Source organism: Columba livia, chromosome 2 (genome assembly GCF_036013475.1).
Source record: "Columba livia isolate bColLiv1 breed racing homer chromosome 2, bColLiv1.pat.W.v2, whole genome shotgun sequence".
In the NCBI taxonomy this organism is placed as follows: domain Eukaryota; kingdom Metazoa; phylum Chordata; class Aves; order Columbiformes; family Columbidae; genus Columba; species Columba livia.
In genome coordinates, this window is record NC_088603.1 from 107,205,693 (window position 1) to 107,222,446 (window position 16,754).

Consider the following 16,754-nt stretch of genomic DNA (forward strand, 5'->3'; position numbering starts at 1 on the left):
TTTTGCTTGAAAGGATACTCATCTCTTTTATTTCTAGAGGACTGGAGTAAAATATCACTGTTAACAGTTACTGTACAGAATAGCAAAAACTTTTTTCTTCCTTTTATTATGAATTCATTTGTTCCTGGCACTTTAGTAGTGTACGTTTGGTACAGAATGAATACTTCAAACACACAAAATTTTCTTAATCGTAATTGGATGAAAATAGTGCAGCTCTATTTTGTAGATTTTCATGCCTATTTTACATCTTCTCTTGTACAACTTTACAAGTTATGAATTTTGGGGAAAAAAAAATATCCCAAACTAGAAATCTGTGTGTTCCAATTCTTAGGTCAAAGTCTTAACTGAATACCTTATATTTGTCTCATTAATAGAAATGGCCTGATTTCCAGAAATGCTGAATGTCCTCAGTTCTCTGTGACCTCAATGGACTCTGAAGAGCACCTCTAATATCTGAGGCTCATGCTCCTTTTATTCTTTTTTCTTTTTTTAATAAGCCTAAATAGAAATTGATAAGCTTAATTATTAGAAATCCAGATTTGAGTATTTGGCCTGCAAAACAGCGCACCTAATTTTTTATTCATTGATTTCTTCTTCATCATCTTCAAATGCTTCCTCTCCATCATTTGCTGTTGCTTCTTGGTATTGCTGATACTCTGAAACCAGATCATTCATGTTGCTTTCTGCTTCTGTAAATTCCATTTCATCCATTCCTTCTCCTGTGAACCAGTGGAGAAAGGCCTTTCTCCTGAACATGGCCGAAAACTGCTCCGAGATCCTTTTGAAGAGCTCTTGAATAGCAGTACTGTTGCCAATGAATGTGGAAGCCATCTTGAGGCCACGAGGAGGTATGTCACACACTGCCACCTTGACATTATTTGGGATCCACTCCACAAAGTAACTGCTGTTCTTGTTCTGGATGGCCAACATCTGCTCATCGACCTCCTTCATAGACATGGGACCACGGAAGACAGTAGCCACTGTCAAATATCGCCCATGTCTTGGGTCACAGGCTGCCATCATATTTTTGGCATCAAACATCTGCTGGGTGAGCTCTGGAACAGTGAGTGCTCGGTATTGCTGGCTGCCTCGGGCTGTCAGAGGAGCAAAGCCTGGCATGAAAAAATGAAGGCGTGGGAAAGGGACCATATTTACTGCCAGCTTCCGGAGGTCAGCATTTAGTTGGCCTGGAAACCGCAGGGATGTAGTCACCCCGCTCATGGTGGCAGAAACCAAATGGTTTAAATCACCATATGTTGGAGTGGTGAGCTTCAGCGTGCGGAAGCAAATGTCATACAAAGCTTCATTGTCAATGCAGTAGGTTTCATCTGTATTTTCAACCAGCTGGTGGACCGAGAGTGTAGCATTATAAGGCTCCACCACTGTATCAGAAACCTTTGGAGAAGGCATGACACTAAAGGTATTCATTATCCTGTCAGGGTATTCCTCTCGTATCTTGCTGATGAGTAGGGTTCCCATGCCAGACCCTGTCCCTCCTCCCAGGGAATGAGTGAGCTGAAATCCTTGCAAGCAATCGCAGTGTTCACACTCTTTTCTTACTACATCAAGTACGGAATCAACCAACTCTGCCCCTTCTGTATAGTGTCCTTTAGCCCAGTTGTTTCCTGCACCAGTTTGTCCTAAAATAACATACAATAGGGAAAGAAAATATACAAAATTATTGGTAAGGTTTGATATTTGCATGCCAAATGGATTTACATCTGTAACAAAAGCTGCTATAAATCTGTCAGGTAGATAACTGTGCTCTTCAGTTTTGCCCACAAATATCTTCGTAAGTATAAACAGAAACTTTTTATATAGTCTCGTTTTGTCTCAAATCCCTGGTAGTTTTCATTTATGCCTTTGCATGTTTCTTTTATTTTTTGGTATTTAACCTTCCATAAATGCAAAGATGGCCTTGTCTCCTTGTTTTGAAAGCTTTCACACTCCCAATCCTGCTTATTCCATAAACACAAGATGACTGTTTAATATTTAAATACTTTTTTAAGAACAGTGATGTACACAAAGCTAAACCACAGATACACATTCCTAAACGAAAGGTTCTTGGACCGTTCCCATGAGACATGGAGGCATTGTTGTCATTCAAGGATAAGGCTGGGCTTCAGGAGCTCTATTTAACTTGTTATATCAAGAACTATAGCTTTTTTAATTCATGGTTACCTAATCTGACTGAAAATACTGACAGACTGAAGCTTCGAGAATGTTATTTAAAAAATCTGGTAGTCAATAAGTGCCTTTTAGCTTTTACTGTTCTCCCTACGAACTCACTGTTCTTCAGGATCTGCAAAGCAACTTGCAAAATCAGATCACTGACATTTCATGAGTCCCTCTTTTTCTCCCCAAGGCTTCCATTTGCCTTTTATGTGCCACTCAATTTATTAAGATGGACAATCTGGATCCTTTGCTATGTCACTATTTTGTTATTACTTAGATAATAAGGAGGATGAAACGGGGGGCCAGTTTTCCAATACTCCTGTTCCTCGTTGTGTCTACTACATACATACATTGTGCCACAGAAGTCACTTAATGGTACTCTTGTGAGGGGTGTTCAGAAAGAGCAATAGTTTCAGAATCAGGTGTAGGGCTGTCAGCTTCTGTGTTGTTCTGCAAGACCTTCCCCTTCCTTCCTATTACCATATCTCATTTCAATTCCCAGTGCACTTTGTTGATGCCAAACATGTGAATCAGGGAAACTACTTGCTGGGATATTGTTTAAATATGATGCACTTTATTTTCACTGCATAAATGCTTGGTTTCCTCATGATGTATTTGGTTAGTTAATGCATTGTTCTGCAGGTTGCTATATTTTTCTCTCTTTGAACATAGGGAGCTCAGCACTTCCTGTCCAGCTGGGCACAGCACAAAGTAATATCCTTCCAGAATTAAACATGTTTGTAACCATCTGGGGTCTGGTTGAGCAGATCCCCTACTACAGACAGGGCAGCATATTAGGATGCACACTAACAAGCACACAACACTTCAAGATGCAGTAGGATCCTAAGAAAGCTAAATTCTGAGTTTAGGACCTCATTTTATAGATTGCTCCTTGCGTAAAGATTGTGTTGTCATTCTGTGGACAGTGACATAAGGAAAGAATGGAGAACAGGAGAGAATGGAGAATACAAACAAAGAACAAGACAAAAGAAGAATGGGAATTACTCTCACAAATATGGAAATATTATTTTAATGGGGGGCGGGAGGCAGAAATCAGTAAAGACTGATTTTACTTGCTTTTGCTTAGTTTGCAAATTAAGTTAGGAGGTAAAATGCCTAACACAGAGGTGGACATGTCCTCCTTCGAGCGTTCCACTGCACTACACTCCCTCAGTCTTAATCTGAGTTGAACTCCTGGATGCTCACACAACTACTACCACCTCTCTATTGCACTAATACAACCTTTGTATTTAAATTGTTGAGTGAAACTGTAGCAGCAGTTGCCTACACCAGTACCAATGGGTTCCCTCTAGCCCACAACTATCGGCTACTCCCATGCACTTCATCCACTAGTCAGTCACCTGTCAAGGATCTTGACATTGGCATTTGAAATTTTCTGCTGTGCAGGAATCCAGACCTCTTACTCAGGACAATGCAGTACAGTCTGGAGGTGCCATGGGACTGACTAGGCTGTCACACACCTGGAGATCTTGATCATGACCCTGTGAAACCCTACTGGATACCCTCCACTTACCAAGTATATACCAAACCTCCGAAAAATTTTAGACAAACACATAAAATCATCAAGCTCCCCAGGATTAAATTTCTATGGGAGAAATGAGCACGTGTCCGTAGAAACCAGGACTCAGCAGATTTTTTGCCAGTCCTTGCAGTGAGCCTCTGCCTTTTTTCTCCCTTCCCCCTGCATCACTGTTCAAGACCAGGGTGCTCTCTCTCTTTCTGGGATTGGCTGCTCAGAACAGATGAGTGTTTAAGGAATAGCAATGAGTATCTTTTATTTTATATTCTATTTTCCATTATATATATATAGTGGTAGTAGTATTTTGTTGTTGTATTAAACTGTGCTTATCTCAGTCCACAAGTTTCTCCCCTTTTAATTCTCTCCTCTATTTGGTGGGGAGGGAAGGGTAAGAGTAAGCAAGCAGCTATTACGGTTTTGATTGCTAGCTTGGGTTAAACTGCAATGATTGTATGCAGCCCACCTCTAGCATCCTGCATCTGCTTTTTCTCACTGTGCATTTACCGAGTTTACACAAGGGAGTTTACACAACACAATCCTACAACTGATATGCACTCTTGGTACCTCCAGATCCTTCTACCACTACTTCTTTCTCTAACACATTGTAGCGTTATCACACACGTTCAGGTTGAGCTGCAAATGCAGCTAAAAGTCCATTGTCTAAAAGTCCATTTATTTTTTAATCCCTAAAATGGCAACTATTTCCTGCAATCTGCTTTCACTCCTTTCCTCTCTTCACTGCTGGAAACACAAGATAAACTGACAGATCAGTAGCTTGCACGCTAACACTTAGAAGCCCAGTGTGAACAGCCTTGGTGTAGAACTAATGGTACAATTTAGAGGGAGGGACAGCTTCTTGGGCTAACTGCCATCTTGTGATTGCCCCTACCAGTTCAGACAACTTAAATTGGGGTGGCATCTATGTAGCAAAACTATTGGGAGTGTACACAAGAATGATAAATGCAAAATGTACAAATGAAAACTGGCTAACAAGAAGAGATACATCAGAGTTCTTAACAACTCCTGGTGGGCAACTGTATGCTGTCAGAAGGCCAGGAGACCTGCTGCTCTTGTACAGCAGCTTCATTCCAGTTGCACCTCTTCACATTTTGGATCACCACCTTGCCAACACAAGCATTAAAGCATAAGGATTATTTTGTGTCCACCTGAGTCTCCTGCTAGTCTGAGCTAAAACTCCTGTATCTGGAGTGTGTTGTTATGTACTCAATATACCTGAATGAAATCCTGATTGATGGTCCACAGTTACTTGCTATACAGACAGGTATGCATGCAGGCATATACAAGCAGAGGCAGAAAACATGTCCATCAGAATGAACCCTAACAGCCTGGGGTACAGGAAGCATGGAACTGCCAGCTTCTGCCACAAAATCCTTTGTGAGCCCAGGCCAGATTTTTAAAAGAGAAAATAAAATGCTTTGTTGGCTTTTGACACAGAAGATCATTACTTCAGCACTCAGGCAGCCATTCTGCATTATTCAGCAGGTTGGAAGGACAGTGCCTGATGCTGGCAGGGGCCTCTGTCAGATACGAGTTGATCACATGCTGTTGGTTCATTGTTAGTTTGGCAGAAAGGGAGTACAGTGAACTGAACTATTGTTGAAGACACTCTGAACTGATTTTGCTCTGTTTTTACTGGTGGTATGCCAAAAGGCAAATCTCCAGTTCAGGTATTTCCATAGGTCAGGTGAATCCACTTTCGGAGGCTCGTATGGTCCATGCAGGAGAAAGGAATGAAAGGAGAAACTTGAACATAGAAACATATGTCATAAAGCTGTCCATGTCTATGGCTTTTCTCCCCAAGATGGCTTCTATATGTTGTAACTTAAAACTCCTTTGAAAAAGTCCCTTAATATCTCTGCTACGGGGTATACAGGAGAACAACAGTGATAGTGTTAAAAGTTCGAAGTCAGTTAAAGACTTAAAGTGACTCTGTATGGCTTCTTTAGTCCCCACCTCAACAGCAACAACACAGACTGAAGTTTGGTTTATACCACCTAAATAATGTTTATCTTCTCTCTGTCTGTCCCTGGCATTGTTCCTTCCTTATGTTAACACAATATACCAAACTAAGTTGCAACTTAAGCTTGCCTTGGCAGGAAGAAATGTGTTTTGTGGCTAGTGCAGACTTGAAAACCAAAAGGACATGAGAGTTCTCATGGTAGCTTTCATTCAGACTTCCTGTTTCAGCAAGTGGACCACTTAACTTCCACACACTGTTTCTTGTTTAGTGCAAAGGGACTGTACTTTGTAAGGATGCTACGAAATTTAACCCTGGTAATGTGCATTTTTAAGCTTAGATGGAAAGTACTACAAAATTCCAAAGTGAAACAGTAAAGGTTAGAACAACCCTCTTCTAGAACACTGCAAACCCAGAAGTTCCCCATTATGTTGGAAAATAACCCAGTAAGTGGCTATATATGACAGTCTTTTCATATTACAGTTGGTCTTCCTGTACTGTTTACTATTCTGTAAGAATCTGCTGAAAAAGTTGAATTACACAGACTGTAAAAAAATTTAATGCTCAAGCTTTTAATGTGAATTCAAGTGAAGAGTAATCTGGTTGGTTTGTGTCTGAAGTTTTTTCCCCCTCTCCATTTTCTGCAAAATTTCCATACATTTTGTTGTGAAGAAGTGGTCTCAGGATTTCTCTGGAGTTCATGTATATGGAAAGCCAATGTACTTTGTCTGAACACCATAGGAAAGTTTCAGTAGTTTGCTAATTGAAGGAATGATTAACAAAGGAATGACTTTTCCAGTTAACAGGATCTTTATCTGACTTACAGATAATTGTAATTGTATTGTTAAGCTAGTAGGATTTCTCAGTACAAACAACTACTTTGAATAGGGAGCTTAAATGCTTTTTGACTCTTCACTTGGTAATCAAGCACCTGTTGGATAGTTCTGTTTTTTAAAGAGTGATGTTCACATACCAAAGATGAAATTATCAGGCCGAAAGAGCTGACCAAAAGGACCAGATCGCACACTATCCATGGTTCCCGGCTCCAAGTCCACTAAGACTGCTCTTGGTACAAATTTCTGGGCTACAACAAAAAGTAAGCATGCCCTTAATGTTCTGAAATAAGCTAACACATTTACAGGTTTCAATACACAAATACATTATATCTCATACTATTATTCTACTTAAGACTGTACATATGTAAGTATTTCTGATACAGCAAACCATGGTGGTGAAAAAACTCAGCACCATAGGAACAAATCAGTTCTGCTTGAAAGACAGAGCTGACATCTTTTTGGTCCTACAGATGGTAGATTACATTTTGTAAACTCTGTTTTAGCAATAGATAAAGAATCTGTATCCATCTGAAGTTGCTCCAGGAAACCAAGGCAAATAATATGAATTAACCTGAACTGGACAAAAGGTGAAACATTTGCACTTGCAGGTTCATGTCAATAGACCAAAGGACTCATGATCCCTATTTTATACTGTTAACACCCTTTAACAACAGACTGACTCAGAGGATTTAGCCACCTTTCACATCTTATTAATGAATCACCATTGACTTCTGCATTACCTGTGGCCCAGTCCTCTCAGTCACAAAATCTACAGACATGGGCTCTACTACAGACACAGGCTCATATAATCAACAGTTTAATTTGGGGAAACTGATAAGACACATGTGATGAAATAATAATATGTTTAAAAAGCAAAGGTCTAGCAGAGTGTTAAATAATAAATAAGCCTCCACCCCTGAGGACAACTCCTTGTGTCATTTTTCTCTGCCAGGGGAGGTAACACCCAGTTATAAGCTTCTAAGAAAGCAGAAAATCTTTTCTGTGTGTAATGGGATGAGCTGGGATCAGATATGGGGGCTGATGGCACGTGAAAAGCATAACCAGATGTGCAATAGGGCTTCACAAACCCATCTTCTCCCAGATACCTGTGTCCCTTCCCACAGAGACCCCTGTCCCGCACCCCTCCCCGTCCCACACTCACACGATGATTCATTATAGTAGACATTGATCCTCTCCAGCTGCAGCGCTGAGTCACCGACATAGCCTCCGGCTGGGTCAATGCCATGCTCATCACTTATCACTTCCCAAAACTAAGGGAGGAAAAGGAGAAGCGGGTTGGGAACTGCCCCGCGGAGCACCGGCGACCCTGCCCTGCCCAGCGCCCCGGCCTCAGCGCGGACGGGCGGGCGGGCGGGGGCGGCAGCCCCGCGGCTCGGCTCGGCCCGGCCCGGCCGCAGCTGCCGGATTCCTGGCGTGCCCGCCGCCCCTCCCTGCGCGGGACGGGACGGGACAGCACAAGCCGGGCGAGCACCAGCATTTAAACCCAACGGACAAGCGGCCCGGCCGCCAACTCCACGCCCGGACGGGCTGTGGCGCCCCGGCGTCTGGAGGGGGCCGCTCGGGCTCGCCCTTGAGCCCCGGCCTGGCCAGTTTAAACACACTAAAAAAATAATAAAATAATAGCAATTTGAAAAGCCCCGTTTGGTTTCGGTGCTTCCCAAAGCCATTTATGGTCACGGAGAGAGGCGAGATGCGCGGCGCTCCGAGCCCCGAGCGCGCCCGGCGCCGCTCGGCAAGGGGAGCAGGACGGCAGCGGCCGGCGGTGGCGAGCACAACCCCGCCCCGCCGAGGCACAGCAGCCCCGCAGAAGCGGCCGGGAGCGTCCTGCAGGCACTGGGACACTCCGCAAGCAGCGGGGGTCCCCTCAAGGCTCACCTTGGTCCCGATCTGGTTCCCGCACTGTCCCGCCTGGATGTGCACGATCTCCCTCATGGCGATGCCCCGGTTCTCCCGCCGCCGCACCCGGTTCTGCGCGGCGCCAGCCGCCCGCTCGCCGCTTTATGGGCTCCGGGGCGGTGCGCGCTCCCCCCACACACACTTCGCCGCTGCGTCTCGCCCAACGGCCGGCGCCCCGCGCGCGCGCTCCGCCAACGGCCGCCCCCAGCGGGAACCGCCCTCGAACCCACGGCGCCTCGGGGCCACCCGCTCCCTAACATCGGCCTCAGCCAGGGTCCTCTGGCCCCTGAGGTGTCTCTCATCCCCGCTGTGCTTTCCGCCCAGCCCGTGTTTGGTGAAGATGGGCATGGCGTCTTCACTCGCCGAGGAATCCTGCCCTTGCTGTGTGCAGGTGGACAGCACTAGAGCCACAAAGATGACTTAGGGACTGGAGCATCTCCCATATGAGGAAAGGCTGAGGCTGGGGCTCTTTAGCTTGGAGGAGACTGAGGGGTGACCTCATTCATGTTTATAAATATGTAAAGGGTGAGTGTCACGAGGATGGAGCCAGGACAAGGGCCAATGGGTTCAAACTGGAACACAGGAGGTTCCATTTAAATTTGAGAAGAAACTTCTTCACGGTGAGGGTGACAGAACACTGGAACAGGCTGCCCAGGGGGGTTGTGGAGTCTCCTACTATGGAGATATTCAAAACCCACCTGGACACATTCCTGTGTAACCTCATCTAGGTGTTCCTGCTCTAGCAGGGGGATTGGACTAGGTGACCTTTTGAGGTCCCTTCCAATCCCTAACACTCTGTGATTCTGTGGTCATCACCTTCTCCATCGCTGGCCTTTGTCTGCTGCCCTGTACAACAGTCAGATTGCAACCTCCACTGAAGTGGCAGCATCCAGAGGAATGGGTGGAGGACCTTCTCAATGCCCCGCCAACTGCCATCTTCTTTGCATCGCTGTTTGCTCGTGTGGTTTTACCAGCAGATAACAAGCTGCTGCCTGAAACTTGTAACTGGAAAGGCAAGCAGTCTCTGTGCAGCAGCTTCCCTGAAAGTCCATGTAACCACAATACAGAGTGTGCCATGGAATACTCTGAGTTTTAGTAGCTTGATTTTTAATTAAAAGGGAGATTTTCTGTCTCCTCCAGAGAGAAAACAAGTTCCCACACCTGATGTATCTCCTTTATCATCCCTTTAGGTAGCTGTTTCATGGTTTCCCTGGCAGAAAAAAGCTGCCTAGCTTGTCTGCCTGTTTTAACACCAGCATGACTCTTCTGTGGGATGCTATTGTCTACATAGCCTATTGTGATATATAGCCCTGGTGGGAAGCATTCATGTATCTATGCACATCTTTACTGTCTGACCTGATCTCTGCTGTTGTGCAAGAGCAGCCCTGAGGCCAGAGTTACAGAACCTCATTATTTGCTTGATGAAAGGTGACCTAGCTAGGACTCTACAGAAGAAGAATCTTGCATGCTCTCTCCATCTTGAACACAGTTAAGGTAACCCCTATCAATCAATAAATAATCCCAAAATAACCCAGAATCTGTATCTAGGCTGAGAGGCCACCTCCTGCCTGCCTACCCTTATGTTGCTGTGACATGACTGATGCCAGCTAGACTATGTGCACAGGGCATCAATCTCACCTTTTCATAAATGTTTTTCAACTGGGCTAACAGCTTCTTGCTGTTCTTGCTGTTTGTCCGAGAAGCTCCCGCACACCACATTTGGCTGAGTCAAATGTCTTTCTGATATAAATGTAGCAGCTGGAGGATCAGTTTGTTTGCCTTGCAAGCAGCCACCAGCTCAGCATTGGATACTATGTGCCTTTTTATCTGCCCAAGGACTCAAATAAATGTCCTTTTGTGTGTGATCTGCGTTTTTGGAAGAGGTCCATGAAAAAAAGTCATTTGTTCAGTAGCCTGATCAATGAGGTTGTCTTGGGCTTTGCTTGAATCTATAGGTCCTTGAATACGCCTTCCAGGCCTGGCTTTCCCCACACTTTGTAGATCCTTCCGTATACAGTTGTGCGGCTCATACTTGCCATCGACTCTGCTGGTATGTTACTTTTCAAAATTCAGTCAGTTCCTGGGTCCAGCTAGTGGTGAAGCTGAGTAGGCACATGCACATTCACATGCACATGCATACCCTGCCACACGCACATACATGCACACACAGCTGGCCACACCAATTAACACAAGCAAAAACCGCAGCACTCGTGCAAACACAAACAGCACTAATGGCCTCATCTTGTTGCCTTCTCTGGCCGATCAGGATAGAAGCCCATTAATGGAAAATAAATACGAATTTGTATACATCTATGCAATATGAATCCCTCCAGTAGTTGGTCCTAGACATCCACTCAGTTGCTGACCCCTGGATCCAAAGTCTTCCCAGTTGCTGGCACCTGGAAATGTTATCCCCAGAGGCCTGCAGCTCTGCTCCAGTTGCTGGTATTCAGACCTACAGACACAGTCACACACATGAACTATGGCTCACTCCTCCAGTAGCTGGTCTTAGGACACTCAGCCTATTCAGTATCTGGCCCATGGATCCCCAGTTGCCTCACACAGAGACACAAAGAGGCAAATGAGTCCCTCTGGTAGCTGATACAAACTCATGACCTAAACAGTAGGTGACCCCCAGACCCCACCACAGTCTCCCCAGTAGCTGTCTTGGACCCCCTGATCCCTCCAGTAGCCAACTCACAGACCCTCTGGTCTCTTCAATATCTTACCTGGACTTATGGCTCCTCCAAAACTTTACTCCCAAGCTTCCTACCCTACCCTCCAGCTAGCCTGGCTTGGTGTTTACCACTGACCACACACTGACATACAGATCTGCATAATGTGCATGCACGCTGGTCTCTACATTTGCTCCATCACAAACACAGAAGACCGCATGACTTGTGGCCCCAGCCTCTAATTGCTAGCACTCGGATGACCACACACACACATACATACGGAACACAGACCTTGTCTCACCTAGGAAAATAATTAAAATACAGATTAATGTGACAAGACAGACTAAGGTGATCAGGTGCAAGGCATGGTCAGATAAGCATACTGGCCAGCCAACTAGGCCATTTTAGCCCCATACTCTTATTTTTTTCTACACCAAATCACCTTTTCCCCCCTCCTTTCCCCACCTTTGATTCCTCCTCTAAATGTCTTTTAAGTAATCTTGTACAGTCCCAAAGATGCTCTTCCCTTCCATCCCCTAAAGCCGGGGTGTCAAACATTTATACAGTCCTAAAATTACATTTGGCCCTTTGAACGCAACCACGAGGCTGGTGTGGTGCCCAGTGAAAATGAGTTTGAAACTCCTGCCCTAAAGAGACCTGTACCACTGCAGGCAGTAACTCCACTCTGTACAGTGACCCATGGAGCCTTTCCCATTGACTGTTGGTGATGGGTGTCACTCCTGGCCCATGGGCTGATTCCTCTCTGGGAGGAACCAGGGCAGAGTTTCTTCTTGTCTGGCTATACTACTGGGATTCCCCTACCTGTCACTGTTCCTCTGTGCTCCTTAGTATTTGTGGGGTTAAAAGAAGCAATAAGAGAATATTGTAGTAGAGTCTTTAATCCACATGCCTCCTGAAAATCTGTGTAGGTTGTACCAGCCAGTGTCTCTTGTCTTCAAAAGGTTTGTCTACTCTCCTGGGAGCAGCAGTTGGTCAAACACCATTTAGAGGCCAAAACTTCAATCAGTTTCCCACGCTTACAAAGTAACCCACTGCAGTACATGTAAGACTGTAGAACTGTGTGTGTGATGAAGGTGAGCAATAGTTTACCCAACAAATTTGCACCTCACTTGTACTCATAACTAAGTATGCATGTTCTAATATTCAGTCAGACCTGAATCAACCTGCAGTTTCTCCATGTTTTATTGCTAGTAATCTGAAAAGAAGCAACACCCGTTTGTTGGTCATTGAATAAAAATGTACTTTCAAATCCTTTTCATCCATGTTTGTGTTTACTTAGTAGTTCAACTGACGTAGGAGGCAGAGGTGCCATTATAACCCACGTCTACAAAAGTCTACACATTCTCTTTAAGTTTTGACAGGTTTGGTCCAGGATTTTAAAGGCACTTACGTGTTTCAAAATCCTACTATATATTTAGCTGCTATGGATTACTTTTGGATGTATTTTAAAACCCCTCTTGAAAATTAAGGCACTTAAATATCTTTAAAGATTTCTCTCTAGGTGCTTCATCTGACTGAGTCCATAAGATTCATTCTTTAAATAGATTAACATAGGAATACACTGTAAATTCTGTACAATGGATTTTAACTTTTATTTGGCTGTGTAGTCTCTCTCAGATATCTACAATATATATTGAGCTCTTCTTAACTCATAGTCTTTTCTTCCCATTCGCTTCACAGCCTAATTTGATTATGCCTTTTGTCTTAATGCAAAAAAAAATGAAGAAATATTTCTTAATATTTTACTTGTAAATTTACTCCATTGTTTTTTTCATTTTTTTCCTTCCTTTTGCAATTTTAGCTCCACTTCTGTTGTGAAAAACAAATAAGTAGATAATATGTTAAACTCAAAAAATTACTAAGGTGTTGTGATAGCTGCAGAATATCAGCCCAGCTTTTCAAAATCGTGTTCCTGACAACCTCTTGAACAATTTGTTCACACGACTTACATCCCCAAAGTAATTCTTATTCCCAGGTGTGGAAGGAAAAGTTAAAATAATAAGAGAGGTCCATGCTTGCATTTTAAGAGTGTCACGACCCTTTACAATAGACAGCATGTGGATTAAGGAAGATCTGACTCTAGGCAAGGACTGGATTAGTCTGAGATTTCTACCTGGTTAAAGGCAAGAACAGTTAATTTCCACTGGAAAGCCCTTTGGTGCTCCGATGTGGTGGGTAGACCCCAATGTGGTTCTTTATTCCTGCTAGTCAGCACTGACAAGGATCTTGGCTGTCAGTCCTAGCAGTGGTATCAGAGAGTGTCAGCAAACAAAATACTCATAGGGCTCCTGTGCGAGACGCAGCTGCCTTGAAAAAGCTGAATATGTTAATGGTCAAGACAAACTGATGGGGCCATGTGGGCTTGCAGAGCCTCCAGAGTTCTTGCTTTTAGCCTTTCTCACGTACTCCTTGCTCTTGCAAAGGCTAAAATAGAAATGGATACCTACAAGATGATGAATTTCACAAGGCAGGACAAAATGTGTAAGATGCCTATGCTACCAACTAGAAGGATTTTCCAGTAATAGCAACTTAGGCGATAGTCATCTCCCACAAACTCACATGGAAATTTGCTTTAATGCCCTGGAAAAACCCCAGCAAAGTTCCTCTCTATTTAGCTGGTCATATGATATGATTGTTAAGCTGCTTCCTGCTTTTCAGGAAACACATTTGTGTTTATATCAGGGTTGTTGCTAGGACTATTTCTATTTACTGGCATTTTTAAGAAGTAGAGAGAAATTCATGTCATAGCAGAACAGTTAACATGATAGCTACTATTCTTTTTTTCAGAGTGATAAGTATGCTGTATTTTGATTCATAACAATATCAACAAGGGTCCATCCAGTATTATGTAGCTTGTTAGCACTCACATTAACTGCCAGAGCAATAAATATAATCCACACACTGGATTCACTATGACAGCTTGTAGCAGACTAGTAAATGCCACTAACCCCACGGTCACCTTTAGGAGAAAGATCTCAGGGTGAATGTTGTTCCTTTCTCTCCTTTTTAGTCTGAAAATTTTTCACTTGTTTAAAAAGAGGGGAAAAAAATCTTAAAATAGTTTGGCTTTGAGGGTTTTTTGCCTGGCTTCCTGAGGAAACGAAGTATGGGAAGCCATGCTCTGTGCAAGCATGTGCCTATCTATCTCTGTCACCACCTTTCAATCTGTCAGCCTCTTGTGAGAATATCTGTCACAGGCATGTGAGTTCCAGAGATATTGCAGGTGCAAAAGAGTCTAGAAACAGCCCAAGAACCTAACAGCATGGTCGGACAGGTTGAAAAGGGGTTGAAAACAGCAAGACACACAGAGAAACACACAGTCTAACAAGGCTAACACCAGTGTACACATGTATCACAGGTGTCTTGCAGCTTACATATTTTGCCTAGGAAAGCTACTATATTTCATATGGTACTCAGAAAGCTTCTTGTTTTGTTCCTCCCCATCAGGCTTGTTGCTGTGGAAGATGTAGTGTCACTAATTGTCACTTATGCTCAAACATATTATTCAGGGGTTTGTTTTAATGCTGTTTATATGTCTGCTTTATAAGTGTAGCTGTCAGTGGAGATAATGCTGGTGTTTGTGTTTTAGCCTACAAGATGTGGTCCGAACTTTGTAATGTTAAAGCAGAGGTCACTGCATCAGGTCAGGGGTAAATATGTTTATGGTTGAAATGTCTGAGTGTGAAGAAACGCTGGAGGAATTCCACCATCTCATCAAACAGTGTTTCCACCTACATTTTCAAACACTTTTCTCGCTGTTTGACAAGATGAATGCAAAAACACTAAAAGACCAGCCCAGAATATTAACATGTTTGAATTCAGTTACCTTTGCACTTTCCAGCACTTGTTGTCTTTTAATTTGTAACACATTGTCTGTCCTTTGGAAATGAGTATATTCTTTTGTTTCCCCCTGTGTTTAGCCTCAGTGTTCATAATAACTCATCCAGGACTTTTTGCAGAGTTGGTCATAGTGATTTTTATGCAACAGCTGTAGCAGCTGGAGAAGAGGGAGGCATGTACCTGCCTGTTTTGTCAGGCAGAATGTGTGTCTGGTGTGGCTATGTTTTTAACTTCCATTTTAATAGATCACTTGGCTACATAAACAAACAAAGCCAGAGAACGGGCTGCACAAAGTCAGTGAAATATCTAGGTTAGTGTTTTCTTAGAGCTTCAACCAAGAACATAGGAATGAAAAGTCAGGAATTTCTCTATATTAAACTCTCCAGCCTCTCTGGACATCAGACATGGGGAGGAACTGAGTTGTTTGAAGGACAGAATGAAAACAAATTTTAGCTGGCAGGTGTACTCTCCATTATCTGTATCACACAGTGAGTGGTACAGCTGTAAGAGGATGATGAATCTGAGATATTGCTGACTTGCTTTTGGAGTTTAGTCAGCTCTGAATAGATGTCAATACAATGCAGAGCTTATCAGTAAAGTCCTAGTGTTCTGAGTGTGGGAGACATCAGAATGAGGACAAAATGGTCTTTTAACCAGAAGACACGCTAAAGATTATCAGGAGAAAAAGCATGTTCTGACTAGATGAGTACACTGACAGCAGCTGGTCTTGATTAGATGGAAGCTCCATCTAATCTAGAATTACATCTCTGACAGTAGTCAGTGATGGGTACCAGGGAAAGAGTATGGTAATGCTTCCCCAAAAATGCCCTTCTATATCCTGACTATCAGTAATTAAGGATTTGTTGAGCCAAAGACTGAATCTGGCCCATGACATTTAATAGTCCTTTTGAAGCATCTATTAAGTTATTTAATTGATTTTTTAACCCACTTACACTTTCAGCCTCCAAAGTCTCCTATGGCATTGCCTGTCATGCCCAACTGAATTCCTTAATTTGATGCCCCATAATTCTTCTATTCTGAGAAAAAGGGACTAACAGTTTCTAATGACCATCGTAGTTGTGTGTAAGATGAAGGTTCTAGTATTTGTTTTGTTCTTTCTTTCCCTGTCTGTCCAACATTTCCGAGCTGAAATGACTAGCCTAATTAATTTTCCTGTATTTGGGGGGGACATTGCACTCCTGTATTAGTCATTGCTTATCACCCTTCTCTACATCTATGAGCTCTGCTGCAGCCTCTGTGAAATGGGAGTGACAATATTCAAATAACAACCATTGATATATGCAGTGGTCTACGATGCTTCCTAATCTGGTCTTTATTTTCTAATAGGTCTCAACATCATGTTTGCCCTCTTGGTTGCTGCTGAGCTTTTATTTTCATTGACCTCCAACATGTCTTTTGAGAGTGGTGACAGCTAAATTAGATCCCTTAACTGCAGAGACACAGAGTTGTTTTGCCTTGTGTTATGCAGTTACAGATATTTAATTTCATCAGATATTGTTTCACTCAAATTGGTATAATGAAATACTTCTGACACTCATTCCAAGCAGTGTTGGCTACCCTAAAGATTTTTATACAATCAAAAGGCTTCACCACTTCATTATGTTTTTCCTAGATCATATAGGATTAAGTTGAACAGGTCCAAGCACAACTGATGGATCTGTTCTGGACTTTTTTTCTTGTATTTTGTTGCTAAAGCAGAAGAGCACCTGCATCTTATCCCATCTAGCTCCATCTCCTTAAGACTCTGGAGT

The 16,754-nt window shown here is 43.2% G+C and overlaps 1 protein-coding gene across 2 annotated transcripts; it reads right to left on the bottom strand.

The window, feature by feature from the left end:
• On the bottom strand, window positions 1-8,624 carry TUBB6 (tubulin beta 6 class V). 2 transcript variants are annotated; one of them, XM_065053097.1, is made up of 4 exons: window positions 8,426-8,624; window positions 7,692-7,800; window positions 6,667-6,777; window positions 1-1,640 (listed from the first exon to the last, which is right to left on the bottom strand). In XM_065053097.1, exons 1-4 carry the CDS (start codon window positions 8,480-8,482, stop codon window positions 577-579), a joined length of 1,341 nt encoding a protein of 446 aa, XP_064909169.1. In that variant the 5' UTR covers window positions 8,483-8,624; the 3' UTR covers window positions 1-576. The 2 variants fall into 2 exon arrangements, with proteins under 2 accessions (XP_064909169.1, XP_064909170.1); XM_065053098.1 differs by lacking the exon at window positions 6,667-6,777 and having other exon boundaries at window positions 8,426-8,559.
• Between the last annotated feature and the right edge of the window lie 8,130 nt (window positions 8,625-16,754).